A 20898-nucleotide genomic window follows, 5' to 3' on the forward strand; every position below is an offset into this window, starting at 1 on the left:
AAGTCTTGGAAAGTTTCTATGCCAAAGTGTTAACTTTATAATGAGTGAGCAGTCTTTTTTTAGACCAGTGGTTTGAAAAGGTCACTTGGAAACAAGTTCATAAAAACAAGCTTATTGCGGCCCTGTCTGCAAACATGTGGGTGTCATCTGCACACATACTGCCGACTACTGAAGGTGTGAAACCCACTTAACACAGGAAGCTGGGGTACAATGTATTGACCATTTATGAAAAGGCTAATCCATATTTGTTTGACTATGGTACAGTGTTGTGTTCTTTCTTAACTTTCCAGTCTGATCTAGACAACTATTTACAAAGAGAACTATGCTTTACACTACATTGAGAACGTGACATGCTGCTGCACATGGATCTAGTTTCAGACCTGCAAGACCAGGATGTGGTTAGGGTGGCAAAACACTGGGGCGGCATCAGCAAAACCCTGCACACACACTGAGCCTTCCAGTCATACAAAGAGGGAACCCTTTCAGTCATTTGAACATGCTGCACAGTAAACCAAAAATACTGGCAGAGAGTGACTACACAAAAACTGAAATGCAGCCAAAATCCATCTAAATTTAAACCTGTATACCCTAAACTGCATGGAGATATGAGGAATATGAGCAAGCCGAAAGCTTCCCACCACTTCTCCAAATGCTCAAACGTTCTACACCATGTTGCCATGACAATAGTCTGTCATGACTGCAATATTATTTGTTTGCCTTTGTGAGGTAGTGGGAAGATAATGTGTGAATGTGAAGTGCTAATAGTGAAGTGCTGTAGAAGAAAAAGCACTAGTTTGGTGAGTGACTGTGGAGGCTTCATAGCTTAGCCAAATCCTGCCTGTTATGACTCACAGCATTAACCCTTTCATCTGTTAATAAAAGTACAGACCACAGCATTAAGGCAAAAGCGAACACAGCTAAGGGAAAGGTCATATTTTAGGGCTCATGTATCCATAAAAATTATGTGAACACGATCAATCTACTCAGGCCCTGAAACCTGAAAGGCCATGCAGTACAGTTTCACCGTTCAAAAAGCATTTAATTTCACTTCACACGGGCTCAAGCTAAAGCCAAGTCAAAGAAAAGGGAAATTGATGATATTCAGAGAGAAGTGATTCATTTCTCAAACAGTTATCTGAAACTGCTTCAAAAAAAAATAATCTGCCACAACCGTAAGCCACTGCTGGCAGATATACATCGAGAACGTAACAAACTTCCTCAACTTGGAAGTTCTTCTATCCAATCAGGACTCAGCACAGAGCAGAGAGAGAGCTTCAGTCAAATGACTGAGCAGAATGTTCATGTTCCATTTGACTAAAGGGGCGTGCAAACATTGCTCTCTAGCTGTGCTCCAGGGAGCTGAAGTCCGGATATGAGCCTGACCCTGGATCATACATGGGGGAAGTCAGTTATTACAGCACAGGCTGGTGGTTTATGAGTTTGGTTTAAAATCCAATATCAGAACTACATCCAAGGACAACGTTCAGCCTTCTCTGGTCAGCTCAACAGCTGCACAAGTGAACCGTCCACATAACACCTCTTTAATGTCAAAACTCAGTGGGAAAAAATAATACAGCTGGTGTAAAATACAGTGAAAATGTTTTTACATAATATTTGACTTATGAGTGACATGAGATACCAATGTGAAATATAGGTCATTTATTTCCCCATATTCATTAAGGCAGAATATGTTGTTTTTCTTTCAGTGGCCACGGTCAGTTCCACAGCTAGTCTGACCAGCAGGAATGCTTGACCACTGAAAACAGTTAATGCGGCTTGCTGACCCAAGTGCAATCTGTCTGAAACAATCTTTGTGGGGTCACAATTACAAGAGAAAAGCCTACAGTGGTGAACTTATGGCGAGGCTTAATAACAGAATGGCTTTTTGACAGAGGAAACTGTGGGGCACACACAACAAAACACCACAGACGTAATGGTTGCTCTCATTGTCCAAGGCTACACTCAGTCATGCAGTGTGGTGTTGAGATGCTCACAGTCTGCCCTAAAATACTGTGCAAGTGCATTTTAGTAAACACAGCTGCTGACGTTACATGACATCTTGGCTGCACCTTACAATTACTATAATTACACCACAAACAAGTCTATTTTTACAAAAAACAGTGAGACAAAAGTGGCAAGCACACACAAAAGTATTCACCTAAAAATGCTTGAGCTGTTTTCTTTTCAGAATGTTAGTTGCATGTGAAAAATGTCTATAAAGCTTTTTTTCACATCATCTACCAATTACTTTCTTGTTTATTAAATTAAATAAAGAGAAATACAGTGTACATGAAGCGTAAAGTGTCAAATTATTGGGCATTATTTAGATTATATTAGACTTAAATTATCAATCATTTATCAAACTGCTTCAAGTTAATGTTTTGTTGATAAAATATTGATAAAAGTGACCGCTCCTCTCAACGCTAACGCTCTTAACTGTACATGTAATTTTGTATTCATGAACTGTTATATAGATATCCGCTCATATTAAATCAATTAATAGATTATTTTCATTTCACAATGTACTGTTCAAGCTACTACCTGCATCTGAAAATAATGCTAATGGAGAAACATTAGAAGCCCTTAAGAATGCTGATTTTGTGATGATTAAGTGTAGATTAATTACATTTGGATATGAGTGAGAAGGCAACACATACAACACATTATTACCAGTCATCACGTCAACACTATACAATGCTGTATATTTATATTGTATATATATGTAATGGCAAATAGGGCAGGGGTAAAAGGATGAGGAAGTTGGAGGGAGAAGATTTCACAAAAGCAAGGAGGTAAATTTGTTTCCAATCCAATATCTAGTTTGACTGTTGTTTAACACTCTGTGTGGTATACGTGTTGTGTATTAATTTAGTGGGTGGGCTATCTATTTTAACCAGGTCTCACCTCTAAAAATGGATGTTTATCTTAGGGACTTCCCAGTGCAATACAAATTGAATGCATTTTATTATCATTATTATTATCATTACTATTATTATTATTAATATAGGTAATGTCATGACTTACCCTCATTTTCAGATGCTGGACATGTCACCTGTACAATCAGATCAAAAGTTCTCTCTGGTTTCTCCCTGTGGAGAAAACAAACAACAAAACATGGTTACTGTGGGAAATGAGAGGCAGTTGTATTCACACAGAAATAACTGTAAATGTCAGGACATGTATATATGCTACATGTGCAGCATAGCGGTCAGACACGATGACCTGTGCTCAGTGGACCTATTTCACTGTCATATTAAGCTGTGTCAGTAAGAGCAGGTTAGCTTAAGCTGATGCATAAATGATGTGTATGTGATGACAGGTTATCCTGTTATGTTAAGAGTGTGCGTGCGTGCGTGCGTGAAGACCTAGTCGCTAGTGTGTCTTGTCCACAGTGTTATAAACGCTGTCTGCTTGGTTAGCGCAGCTGCTAATTGATGGACGGCTATAGTCTGCAGACTGACTGACCCAAATGCTGCCGGACCAGCTGGCCTTCCCTCGGCTGTTAAATCCCCGTCTCTGTCATGATTTACGACTAACATTCCACCGTAGTTCGGCGCACAGTTGACGTGTCTTCGCTGCACTTAATAGCCGTTAGCTCGACAGTAAGACACCACCAGCGTGACACAGACAAAATACGTTCTTACTTTATTCTGCTCTCCATGGTTTTAGCTACCACATCGCGACAGCTCCAAGCGGGCTGTCGGCGGCTCGGCTCGGCTCTGCGGCGTGTCCGTGGATATCCTCCACCGAGTGTGCGTCTCCTCCTGTCTCCGTCTCACTCGTCACTTCTCCTTACCGGTCACGAGCTGCCGCGGCCGCATGCCTGCAGGTGGGACAGTGTAGTGGAGAGTGTCCGGTACGTCCTTCTCCCCGTGACTGTGGCCTCAGTGTTTACGCCCGCCCCCCGTCTCTCTCAGGTCCAACACTACCGCACTTATTTCCCACAACAAACATCACTCCAGGAAGTACTGTCAGAGATTTTGTGACGTCAGCGCGTCACATGAGCATCGGCGCGAGCGTCTGCACTGCAACGTCTGAAGTTTGAAGAAATTAACTCTACACAGGCCCAGACCTGGTGCCTATGGTAAGCGGGTTTAACAAGTAATCGGATTCGGTAGACAGGATATTCGGTTATTGCTTGTCAAAATGACGCCACGTTTGCCATACACGTGTATGGGGTTTGTCATCATATATATATATATATATATACACATATATAAAGCATATATGTATGTATATACATACATACATATATAAATATATTCCAGTTTCTTGAACTTGAACTTCAATTATGACTAGAATTCAAGTTCAAGATATCTTTAATTGTATTTAACTGAAGATGTCTGCATTGTCCTTTCTTTCTTGAATTAAGTTTCAGATAGTCGGAATGAAGTTGTATATCTTGGACTTAAATTGTGACTAATTGCAAATATCTATACTGACAAAGCCCTTAAACATGAATGGCAGAAGTGATGTCATTCTGACTAGAAAAAAAAAGAATTTAATCTGTAATGTAAATTCCAGTCAAACTTGTTGATTAAAATGTTGGCTTGCCATATACATTGTAGCTATCTCTAATAACATCATAATGACTAGTCATAATTCAAGTTCAAGGTATCTTTAACGATCCTAAACTGGAGATAATCTACATTGTCCTTTTTAGAAGTTGTCGATTGCTCGGACTTGAATTGTGACTATTCATAATGACATTGTAGATTTCTGAAACTGGAATTAGAGATATCTACAATACATTTGTGGATGTAGATATATATAATGACAAACTTAAACTAAATTAAAGTCAGATCATTTTGACTAGTAAAAACTGAATTGCAGATATCTGAAACTGTAATTTTTGACTAATAAGAATGACGTCACAGATATCTACAACTACAATTCATACTAGTCGCAATGAAATTACGACTAGTCAAAATTAGGTCACAAATATATGTAATGGTAATTCCAAAGTCAAACTTGGTTATTAAATGTTAGATAGGTCGCCATGCACCAGCAAGTGACTGACCAGGTGGCTTTAATCTATTAAACCATCAGAAAGTCCAAATAGATCATTAATTTGCGGGGCTTCAATCCAAGCTGACACATGGTGAAAGGTGGCATTAGAACATTAGTTCACTATTTCAAAAACCGAACGTTTGAAGGAACATATAGAACTTACTAAATATTGTTTAAGGTGTTGTTTACATACAGTGTACTAAGCAACAAATCCTGGGAGCTGCTGAGGTGACTAAAGTTGCTGCCTCACTGAATTTATCAACACTGACATTGTGGACCACCATGTTTTTGCAATAGTCCACAAAAGACAAACTAAACAACTTTTGAGTTTTGATGCTAACTGAATGCTACAATGGTGCTCCAACACATTTGGAAGGGAAGGGTGACGCATTCAGAATAAAATAAAAACAAAGACATTGGATTATCAGCACCACATTTCTCTCGCAGCTTTTTTGCTTCTTGATGTTTGTGTGGGGGAAAAAAGAAATAAAATCTCTCTGTATCTGGGTACAATCTCTCATTCACCAGGACTTAAAACACAAAACATGCATCCATTCAGGCTGCTGTAGAATAATGGTGCTTCGAGGCCCTTGTCTGACATACATATGAAAGGCTTTTCCTAAGGCTACAAAAACAAACAAGATTAGTTTCAAAGCCATTACACACTTGAATAAACTTACACCAGCGAAGTAGGTTTCTGCCAATAATCTCAAAGAAAGTGATTTGGTTTCCACCGATTAAACGTGTCCCAAACTGAATAAGACCCTGGGAAGTGAAGGAGTACTGTCACTGGACAATAGTGTAATATAACCATGAATGCTATTGCTGTGTGTCCTGGCCTTTAGTAAAACAAACATGACAAAGTTCACGCAGTCCACAGGGGGCAGTAGGGGGCCTCTGGGGTTCAACAAGGGTTTTTTTCTTTTTTTCTTTATGGCCTGTAATCGATACATTTGCGTTAACACAGTTTATCTAGTGTCTCATAAAAAATGATGCAAGTAATATTAAAATGCCTTTGAACGTTAATTGTTGGTTCATATCCCTTAATGTCAGGATTTTGAATGCTCTAACATTTCTGGAGCCAAGTGGAGTGACCCATTGACAATTTATCTGACTGTTTAGTGGTGGCATTAAAGTTTTGAGAGGAATTTATGGCCATAGTCTGTTGTCAGCATGATCTCAGTGGGGGGATGGCCTCTCCCTCATTACCACCAGAGAAGTGCTCTTTAGCAAGGCATTTAACCCTTGACAGAGAAACTGCTCAGTGGCCAACAAATCAAACTCTAAACTATGGCGTATGAAGGTTGGCATTATTAAGTGGGTTTTCTCTGTAGCTTTCACTCTCTCCAACGTGTTCAAATTGTTGGTTTTCTGGCAACAGTTGTGCAGTTTATACATCATGGAACGCAAAGTCTGACTACAATCTGACCAAGCGTATACATGCAGGAGTAATCGGACTATGAATGGCATTAATCAGGTATGTTAGTCCAACTAAGACTAACTCGATTTTAGTCAGACTAACATGTTTACAGGACATTAAAGGTAGGGTGGGAGATTTTTTTCTTTTTCTGGAGTATTTTTTTTAAAATCCTCTATGCACCCCAATTATATCCATTTAGTTCATTGTCCCTCTTTGTGCATTAATCGCACGTGCTCAGAAGACACCACCAGACACCAGAGCTTATGCTAACTTGCTAAAAATTCAACAAGACATGAGACAGTTGCAGCAATGCTATGGCAGAAAAAGTGCCAACAACAGGTCTTGGCGAACGAAAGATAGTTTTTTGAGAAAGCTATTTCCAAGAAAAATGCTGACGCAGAGCGATCCAAAACCGAGTGAGCATCGGTGCAGCTGAAAGCCCAGAAAGGGCTGCAAAGTGGGGCCATGGTGGCACTGTTTCTACTGGACTACTGGAATGCTGTTTCAGGAATCCATATGAAATGATAATGGCAGGGCTGCTGCTTTAACATAGAAAAGGACAATATAACATGTACAGAAGCATGCAAATGACTATGAGATTATGAGTCCTGGCTCCTGCAAACCAGTTTTCAGGGTTTTTAAATTTGAAGGAACAGTTAACAGAACCTAACAATGAAAAAAGGGACAACAGAGTGTCTCACTGTCAGAAATTTGACCAGCTGCATTATTTTTGTTGAATTTATGTGGAAATACAAAATGTTCATGTCATGGTTTATCTATTTATCAGGAGGTTTTTGCAAGTAGTTGGTTTGCAAAAATATCAACCGTACAAAGGTTGAGTTTCATAAAATGAAAAAGTTTTTTTCATCAAATATAGACAATTATTTTGCTTCTTCCTTTCCTGCACTGTAATTGCTATGTTTTGACAGGTAGGTTAACTTTATGTCTTGATCTTTTGAGAGTATTTGTTGTTTTTGTTGGCATCATCTCAGGTGACTCCAGGTCCATATTCATTTTCCAAACGTTCTAACATTTGTTTCAGTATCTCACAACCTCCCTCATGTTTTACAGAACCTGGATTATTTCCTTCTGTTGTTAATGCTTCCACCTTCCATCCAGTCATGATGTGTAATGCATCAACTATAACAAAAGCACTATTATACAGACCCAACATGGAGATAGTCATGTGGTGCTGATAGGCTGAATCTTCCTTGTGTGAACTCATTTCCACAGAGGTCTGAATTATTTTATACTGAAATGTTTGAAAGCTTTAAAATAAAGCCCTTACTTTCTTTGGTGTGTATGATGTATAAAGTCATACACACATGTGAGAATCTTCTACAGGATACTACACACACTGTTCATGAATCAAGTGAGTCGCTGGCCTTTTAAAGGGGGGATTTCACTCAAAAATGAATGTGCTTTTCATAATTTTATTATATTTCAAATTGCTCAATATTTCAGTTTGAACAGGACAGTTCCTTGTTTTGTGGATGCATGTTGTGATTCACTGCTGTGCGCTGTAGAGGCATTCAGTATAATCCAATTTGCATGTAATGTCCCGTGCAATTCACAATTGTGAGCTCACAGAGTCAGTTGCTAATTCATCAGCAGACCCTCCCTGCAGTGACACCTGATGACATAATCAATTAATATTAAGAGGCTCTGATTTCTGTCTTGAGGGAGATATTTGTCTCGTTGATTTGCTTTCCACAATCATCGCTATTTGGTGCGATGTGAATTCTGCTTTTAGGGTGGACTTTCCTTTCACTGTTTGCATTTCATCTCATGTTTAAGCAATGTTTGTCCCATGGTAAATTGAAACCAATAGCTCAGATGTACTTCGCTCTCCTCTCTAGAGAGTCTATCTGGATCAGAGCCAGATTTCTTCAGGCTGACTGGAAGGTAATTAAGTGGCAGCAGACTTGGGGCATGCTGTTTCAGGATTCCATATGAAATGATAATGGCAGGGCTGCTGCTATAACATAGAAAAGGACGACATGACAAGTACATGCACATGCAAACGACTCTCTTATGAGTCCTGGCTCTTGCAAACCAGTTTGCAGAACCTAACAATGAAAAAAGGGACAACAGAGTATCTCACTGTGCTTATCAGACATTTGACCAGCTCCTTTATTTTTGTTGAATTTATGCAGTAATACAAAATGTTCATGTCATGGTGTTTCTACTAATCAGGAGGTTTTTGCAGAAGTAGTTGGTTTGCAAAAATATAAAACATAAACAAAAACATATGTTTCATAAAACGTCTAAAAAGTTTTTTGATCAACTTTGGACAATTATTTTGCTTCTTCCTTTCCTGCACTGTAATTGCTGTTTAATCAAACACATGTTATCATCATAACTAGGCCAATAAATGATCTGCTGTGTTTTTCATGTCTGCCGTGCATTCGTATTTTTACCAGCGATGTGTAATTTGTCTCAGGCTAAATTTCGTCCACAATGTCAGTCAAAAGACACTTGTCAGGTTTCATTACCCAGAATTCTGGAGTCGACACATCATCAGGAGGCTTACAGCGGCAGACGACCTTGAACGGACTCGTTAATGTCCACTAATCAACCTTGCCGCGCATACTCCAAGTCTGCATATTACTTCAGTACAATAAGACGACGGCGTTGTTTGCGCTCGTTGTTGCAGTGAAGGAAAGGAGTGAAATAGACATGGTTAACCGGTATACCTGTCTTACCAACTGTAGAATGATGGGATATACATCAAGGAAAGTAGTTTATAGATTTACTTACAAATTATTACTCTGTAAAAATATGTTGTTGATCTTTTTGAATATTGCTATGGGCCCAAGTATTGCTAATATTGCTACTAATGCTATTGCTACTACGTGCTGCTGCTGCTACTACTACTATTTATAAAGCCCTTTCAAAACAAGCTTACGAATAGTAAGTCAACAACGAAATAAATGAATATCACAGTTTATAGAAGTAGAATGGCTTTATTGTCATTGTATGCAAATACAGTATATACAATACAACGGAATTTAAAAAAGCTCGTGGACATAATTTCATCACTCACACATACAAAATAAATCACATAAAAGCTATAATTACATGCATCAGATATTGAACGTGAATGTAAAGACAATCATCAAAATTAATCAATGAAATGACAAAATCTGAATTAACTTCAACTGCAACACATACTTTTCAAAACTGGACAAAAAACAAGATTTGATTCTCGGTGGATCGGTGGCAGTGGCGCTTTAGAAAATTTGGGTGAACTGCTCCTTTAATACACTGAGGTATCAAAGTATTAAAAATATTTAGAGCATTAAAAAGCATTAATTATTAAGCAAGCACGATTCAGCAGGTCACAGTTGAGTTAATTCTCTATCATTTTAGGAACTAAATGACATGCAGTGAAGCAGCGATAATCAACCTTTTTTTAACTAATTCATTTTTTTTTGGTACAGTACATTATGTTATCAGCGGCTCTCAGTAGCTGCTTTAGACCAGCAGAGGCGCTGTGTCAGCAGACGACGCGAGGGTCACGTGTCACCAGTATGACGAGGCAGATACGGAAGTAAACCATGAGCGGGTCACACAGAGGAGGACAGTAAACACGCTGCACACGACACTTATCAGCGCGTTTCAGGAAGAATGTTACAGGGGGTGACACCTGCAGTCAGGACTGGGCCATGATTCACTCACATGTCCGCAGACTGTCTCTCCTCCATGTCCAGTCTCACAGGAGACATGGAACAAAGTCAACAGAGGGAGTGAGCAGCAGCAGCAGCATGTCACAGGTTAGTGCTGACCGAGGAGAAGGAGGCGAAGGAGAGGAGGAGACAGGCTGCAGCATGGAGGCTCCTACAAAGTTCACACAGGAGGAAAAGTCCATCCATACAGTTCATACAGAGGCATGTGAGGTAATAACCTTTCACACGCAAGTTGGACAACAACCTACACCAGAGCTCGGCAAGTAAATATAAGCATTTGAGTACTGAGCCAAAGCGTCATATCTTCATCAATTAGCTTTTTTTTCTTCTTCTAATGTAAACTATTCAACTTAAAAATTGGTTTGATAGAAGTTACCGCAACAGTGGCGTGCACAGGTGGGGGGGGGCCATTGCCCCTCTTGTTTCCGAATGGACACATTAAAGTGTTCTATAGTGCTCTATAGTAGAGTTGAAAAAATAATAGTACATTTGATAAAAATCGCAACATGACGTACTGTAGTTTCAATTTCAGAAGGCGCAATATTTTGTAAAATGTGAGTCCAATTATCGTTTTAGATGAAATATTGTGCTGACCTATACCCATCATATTCTACAGAGCATTCTCTCTAGAGCTGAAACAATAAATCGATTTATAAATGAATTGTCAACTATTTTTATAATCGATTTAACGGTTTGAAGCTTTTTTCGTTATTAAAACAACTTCTGATCGATTTCAGCTTCTTAAATGTGAATATTTTCTAGTTTATTTGCTTATTTGTAACAAACATTTTTGCAGTCTGTGCATAGTAAAGCATGCGATATATAGGAATTTTGATCAGATTTTACATTATGTATAATTCGATCCAATAATATTATTTTTCTCTTTTATTTTAAGTCAGAATGAAAACAGTATCTCAAAACTCTACTTTAGTGATCAACAGTCTAATTTGTGATGATGCTGACACGTTCTGTCATGAGTGAATGACTTCACAGTGAAACTGCCGCGCGACAGTGACACTAACACAACTAAACACTCTCTGGATCTGTTTGTCAAACCAATTAAAGTCAGCCGTAGTTTGAGTTGCGGTGAATTTAGTGTTTGGTGAGTTTGGAACTGTGATCGATATTTAATGCTTTCTCAAACGTATTGCCGATGGTTTTTCGGGGGAAAAAAAAACAGGATCGTGGTGTCAGACGTGCCTCCTTAAGGTAATCAGATAAGATAAGATAATGCTTTATTTGTCCTACATGGGGAAATTTGCAGTGTTACAGCAGCCAAGGAGGAAGGAAATAAAGACTATCAAACATGTGCAAGAAACAAATACAGTATGAAAACAAGATAAACAGTATATAAATACAGTATATACAAGTAAACAGCGCACTCAGGGAAGGCAGTGTTATAATTTACAGTATTGCACAGGGAATGTTAAGGGTTTATTTAAAAACCGTCACACTAAGCACCTAGTAGCAGAATTACCCCAGTTCCACAAATATCAAATAAAAATGTCCTGCTCTGGCTGGATAATAAAGCTACTATTCTGTTCTATTCTAAGATGCCAATCGTATTGGATCAATAATAAAATACAGTGATACTGTACCATCTGAAATAATGTAATAGCAGTGCTGTAGCTCTATATAGAGCCCATCCGTCCCCAGGGTTGTCTGTCCCCATGGGTCTTTGGCAAAAAGAAATGTTGTCATTGTAATAACTACAACTGAGTGTGGAAGACTTCTTTGTTTTGAGCTGAGGCTTCACTCTTCTCCTTCCTCTCCCCTGTGGACAGAAAAATGTATTTTTTTTCTCTCTGAGCCATTTAACAAAAAGACTCTGCATCTGATGTGAAACCTGTCAAATAGTCTGCAGATATTTATGGAGAATCCAGCCACATGTAGGAGCATGTTTACATAAAAGCATATGTACACAATGCTTTGTACACAGTATATGATATGATTACGCTAATTGTTTTTCATCGTGTGCATCATGAACTTGCTCCTCCTCAAACATAGCCAGTCATCTGCGTGCCGTCGGGCGTCTTTGTCGTAAATATTGTGCTTCTGACGCTTTGGATGAAGTTGAAACAAGTTGGCCGTGACCTGAGTCTAGTGTTGGGGTCTGGGTGGGAAAGCACAGTATAGAGAGGAGCGCCCTGCTCTGCCAGCTTCACTATGTGGCCCTGCAATGCCATGTGAAATGACAGGCTGAGCCACCAAATGGCCCGAGGCCCTTTCCCCCTTTGTGGCCTGTCAAAGCTCTCCAACTAGTGTGCTCCCAGTTTGAAACAGACTGAGAGATGACATTTTCTGACTTCCTTGGGGATGGCAGAGGAGCTCGGTGTCTTTCTCTGTACACAAGGTGTTTGTGTGGCAGTGTGCTGATGAACGATCTGTCCAAATGCAGCGAATAATCCTTTCTTTCTTTCTTTTTTTTTATAAATTATGCTGCAAATCTTCAGTGAATAAAAAAGCTAATATTCTACAGTGCAATGTGAAATGCACACAAAAGGACAGTACTAATTAATTAGCAGTATCATAAGAATTAGACTGTCTTACATCTGTTTCCACGCGCAGAGGTCATTCATTCCCTCTCCTCGTCGACCCAACGCAATCTGTCTCTATGTATATGTTCAGTATTCAGTATTATGCTTACCCATGCCTTTGTGTTTGAGTGTGTATATGTGCCATATAGGGTTAAGTATGCGGGGGGGTCACACATCCCCCATATGTGTTTGTTTGTCATACTAATTAAATAATAATATCGTCATTATATTCAGGCAAAGAAGCAGATGTATGTCGACCCCGCCAGTGGGTACAAGGTGTTCACGGAGTATGCCCACCTTCAGAGAGGGAAATGCTGTGGCAGCGCGTGCAGACATGTGAGCTTTTTGTTTTCTTGTTTTTACTCAGTTTAAATCTTCCTCCACTCCTCTCGGCTGTACGGTTTTGTCCTGTTGTGTTGTTCAGGCAGTTCCAGTCCTGTTCTTCCTGACCTCTGACTCTTTGCGGCTCCATTTCCCTCGAATAATTATGATTCAGTTTTGACTTTGATGTGTTATCTCGACGAAACGCTTTTATTTAGTTACACAGGATACATCACACGTTTTTTATGTTTATGGTGGTTAAGGGCCTTGTTAAACAGGTGTCCGTGGTGCTGCAAGGCAAGAAGGCAATTTCATAATGAGCTAGAAAACTTTCACAATGTGCTTTCTGTTTTCTAAACTGCACTAACACATTTTACCATTGAAAGGGTAACTTATTACCCTTGAGTATTAGTATTAATCTTTCAAGACATTTTAATTACATTTGTTATTATTAAATAGCAACAATACGTAGATGTAACCAGTGTCAGCCTTGCAGTTGTACAAACAAACAGGAGTTGTATTTTCAATTTCATTCTTCCTAAATGTTAAACCCATTGGACCTTTAAGTGCTCACTAGTATCTATTATCCGTAGTAATGACACATGTTGCTCAGTGGAAGTCAAGTCATTATATAAATTCCTGGCCCTGCTCGTCTATGTGTGTCCTTGAAACTTTGTTGAAATTTGACATATGAAACCATGGGACTCTTCCTAAAAGTGTGTATTTATTTTAACAGTGTGTATTACTAAATGTATTATTCTGCTTTAGACATGGAAATTGTTTGAGTTCCAGGGTCCTCTTTATGTGGGTGTTGGATTTCTCTTGTCAAATTAACCTTCCTGTATTTGAACCGTGCGAACAACAAAGTGATACAACCAGATTAGACCAAAAAAAGCAGCAAACATTGCAAAAGTGACGCTTTGTGTGAGATAATCACAACGTAAATAGCCACTATGAGGCAGGAGGAAGTGCAGAGATAAATCCAGTGTGTTGTTTACTCGAAGGATTAAAAAAAAGAAGAAATCGTACTTATTTATTTATTTTTATTTAAATGTAAATCTGGCACGTGGAAGCTGTGCCAGATTGTAACCATTGGCTCACATCCATCTGCAGTCCCCTGGCAGGTTGTTGAAACATAAGCAACATGTAAAAAACACACACAGTAGTGACACCTACACCAAGTACAACCACAGACCGACATAAAACGCATCAGCGTGCAGCGTCAACAACAAAAAAGTGCCATTGAGGTTTCATATTGCCCTTTGTAGTGCAAATGGCATCGCTTGTTATTGCAGTAGGAGTACAGGTAACCCAACAAAAGTCACAGATTCATACATATAACAATATATATGTATATGTGTATACGTATATATGTATAGATATATATACATATATATGTATATATATATATATGTGTGTGTATATATATATGTATATATATATGTATATATACATATATACATATATATGTATATATATATACATATATATATATATATATATATATATATATATATATATATATATATATATACATACGTATATATATGTATATATGGCCCTGCTCGTCTATGTGTGTCCTTGAAACGTTGTTGAAATTTGACATATGATACCATGGGACTTTTCCTAAAAGTGTGTATTTATTTTAACAGTGTGTGTGTGGTTGTGTACCTTTAATGACCATAGCGGTCAATTTGGCTGCATGCACAACCTTTTGATACTGACTCCAATCATTTGTTTATTGATATCATATGCAAATATTGTATGAGTGGTAAAAATGAGCGTTAAGATGTTCTTTAGTCCAGTTTTGTGTGCTACAGTCCTGTTCTGGTATCTGTTCTCCTTTTGCTAATGATGTTTTCACTAATTATGTAGCTATTTAACACCATTTAAGATGTTTTTTCTTTTTATTCTCCTCAGTGTCCATATGGTCAAGTCAACGTGAAGGACCCTGCGATGAAGAAGCGGTTCAATTCTTTATTTTATGTGTAGGCCGAACAGACTTTCGTGCCAAAGGTAAAATGTAAGACCCTGTTTAGAATGGAGTGCATGTTGCTTGTCTTCTGCCTGTCCTTATTTTGACTACTTGAGTCATTTTTTATCAGTGTACAAAATGATGAAATATGGGTAGTGTCTGTGCAATCCTCACCTCTTATGAATCACAACTATTCTCGGTGCTATTTTCATTCTCTTAAGACTGTAGGAAGGATTTAGTTCAGTAGAACTTAATGTAGAATCGCCTTTTATCGCAGGTTGTTTCTCAGATGTGCATCTGAAATGTCCAGTGTAATGCCATGACAGCAATCTTCCTGTTCTCTTAAGAGTATTGAATGTTTTTGCAACGCTCCGCTCCTCTGATGCATTTACTCGGCTTGTGGGAGTATACAAACTGAAGGAACACATTTTAGATCTTCGCCCTCGAGATAAAAGGGCATATAAGTGAAAGTAAGTATAGATAACCACATGGAGTTCTTTTGCTTGGCATGTCTTTTTTTTTTTTTTTTAAACTCCCAACTATGCAGCTACATGAATATTTGCGTCATTCACACTCCGCAAGTGCTCGACTGAACTGTCTACCTTTTGACTGAAATGCCGTGTGATTAAAAATAAGCGGGGGCCGGGGGTCAGCCCTCACACTTGGCGGCGCTGCTTTTGCACCACTTGATGGAATCAGGCTGTTAACAAATATGCCATGGACATCAACAGCAGCTCCCCCCACCGGACTCGCCGCTCTGCCTCCTGGCAACACTTAGTACAGCGCAGCTCCCTGCAGCTGCTCTCCTGAGCCGCAGCCTAACGAACTCCTGGGCCTGTGCATCGCAGCTCTGGAGCAGATCCGCTCATGTTCAGGAGCATGCAAAGACGCACACATGCATAGGCAAGGCTTTACTCCATCACACTGCCCGGTGGCTCCTAATAGGCCAATATAGAATAAAGGTTGCGCTGTAGCCAACAGTAATGCCACTTTTCCAATGTACAGTTCCAGCATGGCACGACTCTACACGGTTTGGTATGGTTTCCCATTACTATAGTTACTCCTAATCATGGGCGGAGTCATCACAGCGCGGCTGCATGACACTGCCGTGACTTTGTTTTCCACACGACACACACAGACTAGTGACTTGTAAAGCTGTTGTGTACTGAATCATTAGAATCAGTTAATTAAAAAGATTAGTTCAGTACTTCCTGCATGACCGGAGCACAGACTCCAAGCTGAACTAAAACATAAAAATACACCCGACTCCTCTGTTAAATATTGAGATTTTAAGACATTTCCTTTGCTAAATGCTAAACGTTTTCAGGATTTTTAAGTCTTTTTAACTGATCTACAGGTTTCATTTTTGTGTCGGACGTCACACTCATGACTCTTCCAGTGACGACACTCTCTGACCAATCAGTGGCCAGCAGGCTGACAACATCACGTTTAGTATCCCCTCACCTCACTTGGAACCTTACCAGAGCAGCTACTAAAAAAGAAACCTACCAGGTACCAGGTACTATCACTGATGGAAAAACAAAATGAGCTGAGCGGAGTCGAGCCGTGCCGGAACTTAACATAATAGTGCGAGGTAGGGTCAAGACGTTGACGAGAAATGTGTCACTTGATTTGTGAGTGCATGTGGGTACAGACATCGGGATGAATGCGTAAACATCACAACAAAAGCTCTGAAAGCAAGTGTTGGGTTATGTATTGATATTGTGATCACCATAAGTGGAATCTATTGCTTGTGGGTTTCCATTACTCCATCTTCTGCACAACAGCTAAAACTCATCAAAGAGACCAGTTGCATTACATATTCTTGCCTGGTGTATACAAGTATGGACTCGAACAGTGTGGCTTCCTGCCAAGATGGCATTGTTTTGTGATTGCGTGACGTCACCTGGGCTCTGGATCGGCAGCGATTTGCCTCTGGGCACTGGCGCTTAACCCGCCACACACACTCACCACTCTCCGCCTGATTAGGCAAACAGTGTTGGGATGAGAGGATGTGTCTGCCGTGGAATTCTGTCGCAGCCACCCACTGGCGCCACCGCAATTTTTTTTCCACGGCAGGTGGGTCCCAAAGGCAAGTGCTTAGTGATCGGAGCAAAGCCTTGTGAGCGGCTACAAGGAGATTCATGATCCCTACAGTGCTGGGGAGGACAGGTTCTCGGGGACGCGTCGTCAGGCAGGATGAGAGGCGAATTTATTTGGTGTTATTCTAAAGCGAGGCAGCGGAGCGTGCGGCAGCAACATTTCTGCAGCGGGACGGTGAAGGTGTCACACTCATCAAGTACCTGGGCCCGCTCGCCTGCCGTGGCTCTGCGGGTTTTGCCTAGGGACTTGTCTGTCACATTAAAGTAGATGCATTGCCATTCAGGGCCTTGGCAGTCCCGCAGCCTGACCATGAAATAGGCCAACTTTCATGTCTGCCTCATCCCTCCATGTCTCCCCAATCCAGTGATGGCACAATTTGAAATGTTTTTTTTTTTTTCACCCATCATATTCTAGTTGAGCAGTTGGTGACTTCAACACAAACAGCACAGCAAGACTTTCCACAGATTTATGAGGAAATTAACTTGAAAATGTAGCTTATACCACCAAACTGGTCAGTCATGCTATTAAAGCTGTTTTGTCTTAAGCATTTTTTTTCATTTGTGTTTATTTCAGTGTGTGATTGGGAGAAATTATGTATTTATTTATTTTTTTAGTTTATAATCCTTTGCAATTAATCCTTACTACTCACGCAGCATAGATCAGTGCTGCAGGTGCACCCTTGGTAAATTGCCATGGGAATAATGAATAACTCCTTATATGGACATCCTGGGATTTTTTTGTCTTATGTGTTGTTGAGTCAAAGTTATGATTCATTTTATATCGCATATTTAAATAAAAAAAAAAAAAACGGGAGTAGTGATAATTGTACGAAAGTCATAAAATAGACTTTTATAGTTTTTATTTTATTTTGTTCATAAAACGAGCCAAGCGAACTTTGACGTATTTCCAATTTTTACAAATTCAATCTGTTTTTTGTTTTTTTTGTTATTTAAATGGTAATTTTTGGTGTGTGTGTTTATATAGTTTGTGAATACATAATAATGGAAAATAGAATTCTAAGGATTAACCATAGTTACCTTTATTTTAATTTGACGAGTATAATAGTAGAAATACCTCAAACCATACTTACGTATTTGTTGATAATTACTGTTTTACCATTGGAATGATTAAAAATGTGGAACATTTGAAAATTATACTGGGCAACACTGATACACAAATACACTCACCAGCCACTTTATTAGGTACATAGAACACCTAATAAAGTGGTGGCACCAGGTGTGGTCTCCTGCTGCTGTTGACCATCTGCTTCAAGGTTTGACATGTTGTGTCTTCTGTCTAACTTGGTTGTAACAAGAGGTTACTGCTTTCTGTCATTTAAAACCAGTCTGGATATTTTCTCTTTTTTTCTGGCCATTCTCTTCAAATCCTAAAGATGGTTTTGAGTGAAAATCTCAGTAAATCAGTAGTTTCTGAATTTACAAACCAGCCAATTTTCAAACCATCTTCCCCATTCTGATCGTCTTTTAAACTTCAGCAGGTCATCTTGCAGCACAGTTGCTGCTATGTAATTTGCCTTAAGCAGCTGATCAGATGTACCTAACAATGTGGCTGGTGTGTGCATAGCCTGTATTCAGACTGTGGTATTCCCACAGCGCAGATGTGCTCCACGAGTTACAACAGCCCAACCAGACGTGAGGTGTTTATTTTAGGCATTTTGGACTGAACATCTCTGACCTTCAGCTGGAGCATATGCTGCGCTGGAGCCGAGTGGCAGCTACACACCGAGTGCCTTTCCACAGGATGATGGCACTCGCCGCAGAGAAAGAGAAAGCTGTCCAGTTTGGAACTGTGACCAGACGGGCTCTAGTCACAACCAGTTAACAGGCCGAGCAGCTCCCACACCACCCTCACTCCCCCTCTGTCGTCTCAAACAGACACAGTAGCCCTGCGGCCAGTGGCCCCAACCACAGTCAGTTACAGTGTCTCCATCACTGTTGGCCAAACCAGCCAGGAACTGACACAGTGTTGGTGAAAAAAAACCTTGAGTGTCAGCCGTATGATGGCTGAAAGGAACATCAGTCTCAGCAATTGGCCGGGCCGTGCTTGTTTTGCATGTTTGTGTGTGTGCATGCACATGTGTCTTGATAGTCGAGCAGAATTTGAGCAGCCCCTACATCAATGTCTGGTCATTGTACACAGGCGGTGTCTGCTTGCCTCGGGGCAGCAGCCCCTCCACAGTGGTCATATGACAACCAGATCCCTGTGGTTGAATTAGTGATAAAGAAAACACACACACACACATGGCCACTGAGTGACAGTCAGTGCATCAGATTTCTTTGGACAGACAGGGCTGCAAATAGCACACAGGGGCAGTTTCTCCCTCTGACCGCAACTGGTGGTCAAGGCTCATGCCAGGCTGAGTTGTAGCTGCCAGATGAGCCCGGATAAAAGCAGAGTCACAGAAAACCTGCACGCCTAGAGGAGCACTTTGGCCTGCTTATTTCCCCCCTCCCTGCCGGTGCCCCACTGATGTCACCATATCTGTGATTTCTTATCTTCACTTACAAAAACAAGTGATGCCACTGAGGTATTTTTTCTCTCTCTCTATTTCACGCCATGTTCTGACTCTTCAGTGAACGGCTGGAGCAGAAATAAGGAGGCTGTTTGACAACATGAGAAGCATGTATAAGCATCACTTAACTAGCTCACTTTCCTCCAAAAAGGCTGCGTTGCCCCTTAAGGTTATATAGTGATAAAGAACATCCATCTATTATGTTCCTTGTCCTTTCTAGTGTGGCCAGATATGGACTAATACGCACACCAGTCCTCAGGAGAATACTCAAGTCCCCAGAGGTAGATGGTGTGTGTGTGTGTGTGTGTGTGTGTGGAGGTGGCAGTGTTCTGGAGGCAGGCAGCAGTTGGTGTGCAGAGAGCAGAGGCTCAGGCTGGCTAGTTAAGAGCTTCTCTCTCCTATCCTCCATCTGCCAGGGACCGGGGTTGTGATTTGAGCTCCAGCAGAGCAGAGCAGGGAGGAGATCGAAGGAGGGTTGGAGGGAGGTAGGGGATTGGCTGAGTGTGTGTGTGTGGGGGTAGCAGGAGGAGGAGGTGTGTGTTGAGAGGGGTAAAGGGAGGGGGGGAACGTTGGTTGGAAGAGACAGAAAGTGGGAGACACGGAGAGTTGGAGGGGAGGAAGAGGAGGAGGAGGGGGAGTGATGGAGAAAGACCTGGAGAGAGAAAAAACAGGATCCACAGTGACGGAGACGCTTCAAAAATCCATTTTTAAGCTTGGAATTGTCTCCTCTTTTTCTTTTCTTTCTTTTCTTTTTTTGTGTCATCAACCACAAACATTTGAATTCCAGGTATCGACAGCACTGCTGCAGCTCTGTTGTGTCACAGCCTTGTGCTTTTTTGTTTCCCTTCCCTGCCAATAATTATAAAGCCATGTCCATTGCACTCTGTGTGTGTGTGTGTGTGTTTGTGTGTATGTGCGTGCATGTGCGTGTGTTTGTGTTTGTTTGTAAATATTTCCAAGATGTCTCAGCAAACCTCCCACCCATGCAGGCTCATCATGTGACTCTATGGTACATGTGACTGGGATACAGCTTTACAGTCAGTGTTCCACTCCTCCTCCAAACCCCTCTTTCCCTCCTCTCCTTCATTCTGTCAGGGTTTAGCCTGAACCACAGTGGATCCTTGGAGAACCTCTTCCTCCTGCTTCACCTCTCCTCTACCTCTTTTCAGGCCATGCTGTGGGAGAGACTGAGGGTTCCGTTCTCTCGCTGTGAGACTCTGTGAGTGTCACTTGATGTGACCCAGAAATGATAACAGCAGATGAACCCTGGATGTGTGGTAATCTAACCACCATGCCCTACAGCCGAGAGG

The 20898-nt window shown here is 40.6% G+C and overlaps 1 protein-coding gene across 3 annotated transcripts in view; it reads right to left on the minus strand.

Annotated features, from left to right (window-relative positions):
- dennd1b (DENN/MADD domain containing 1B) overlaps positions 1-3957 on the minus strand; it is a 97943-nt gene extending 93986 nt beyond the window's left edge. For all 3 annotated transcript variants that reach the window (XM_044044702.1, XM_044044701.1, XM_044044700.1), the window contains exons 1-2: positions 3645-3957; positions 3025-3089 (exon numbers count right to left, since the gene is read on the minus strand). In XM_044044702.1, coding sequence (XP_043900637.1) covers positions 3025-3089; positions 3645-3661 — 82 coding nt within the window. In that variant the 5' untranslated portion in view covers positions 3662-3957. The remainder of the gene's footprint in view (positions 1-3024; positions 3090-3644) is intronic.
- Positions 3958-20898: the final 16941 nt, after the last annotated feature.

This window comes from Solea senegalensis, linkage group LG14 (genome assembly GCF_019176455.1).
Source record: "Solea senegalensis isolate Sse05_10M linkage group LG14, IFAPA_SoseM_1, whole genome shotgun sequence".
In the NCBI taxonomy this organism is placed as follows: Eukaryota; Metazoa; Chordata; class Actinopteri; order Pleuronectiformes; family Soleidae; genus Solea; species Solea senegalensis.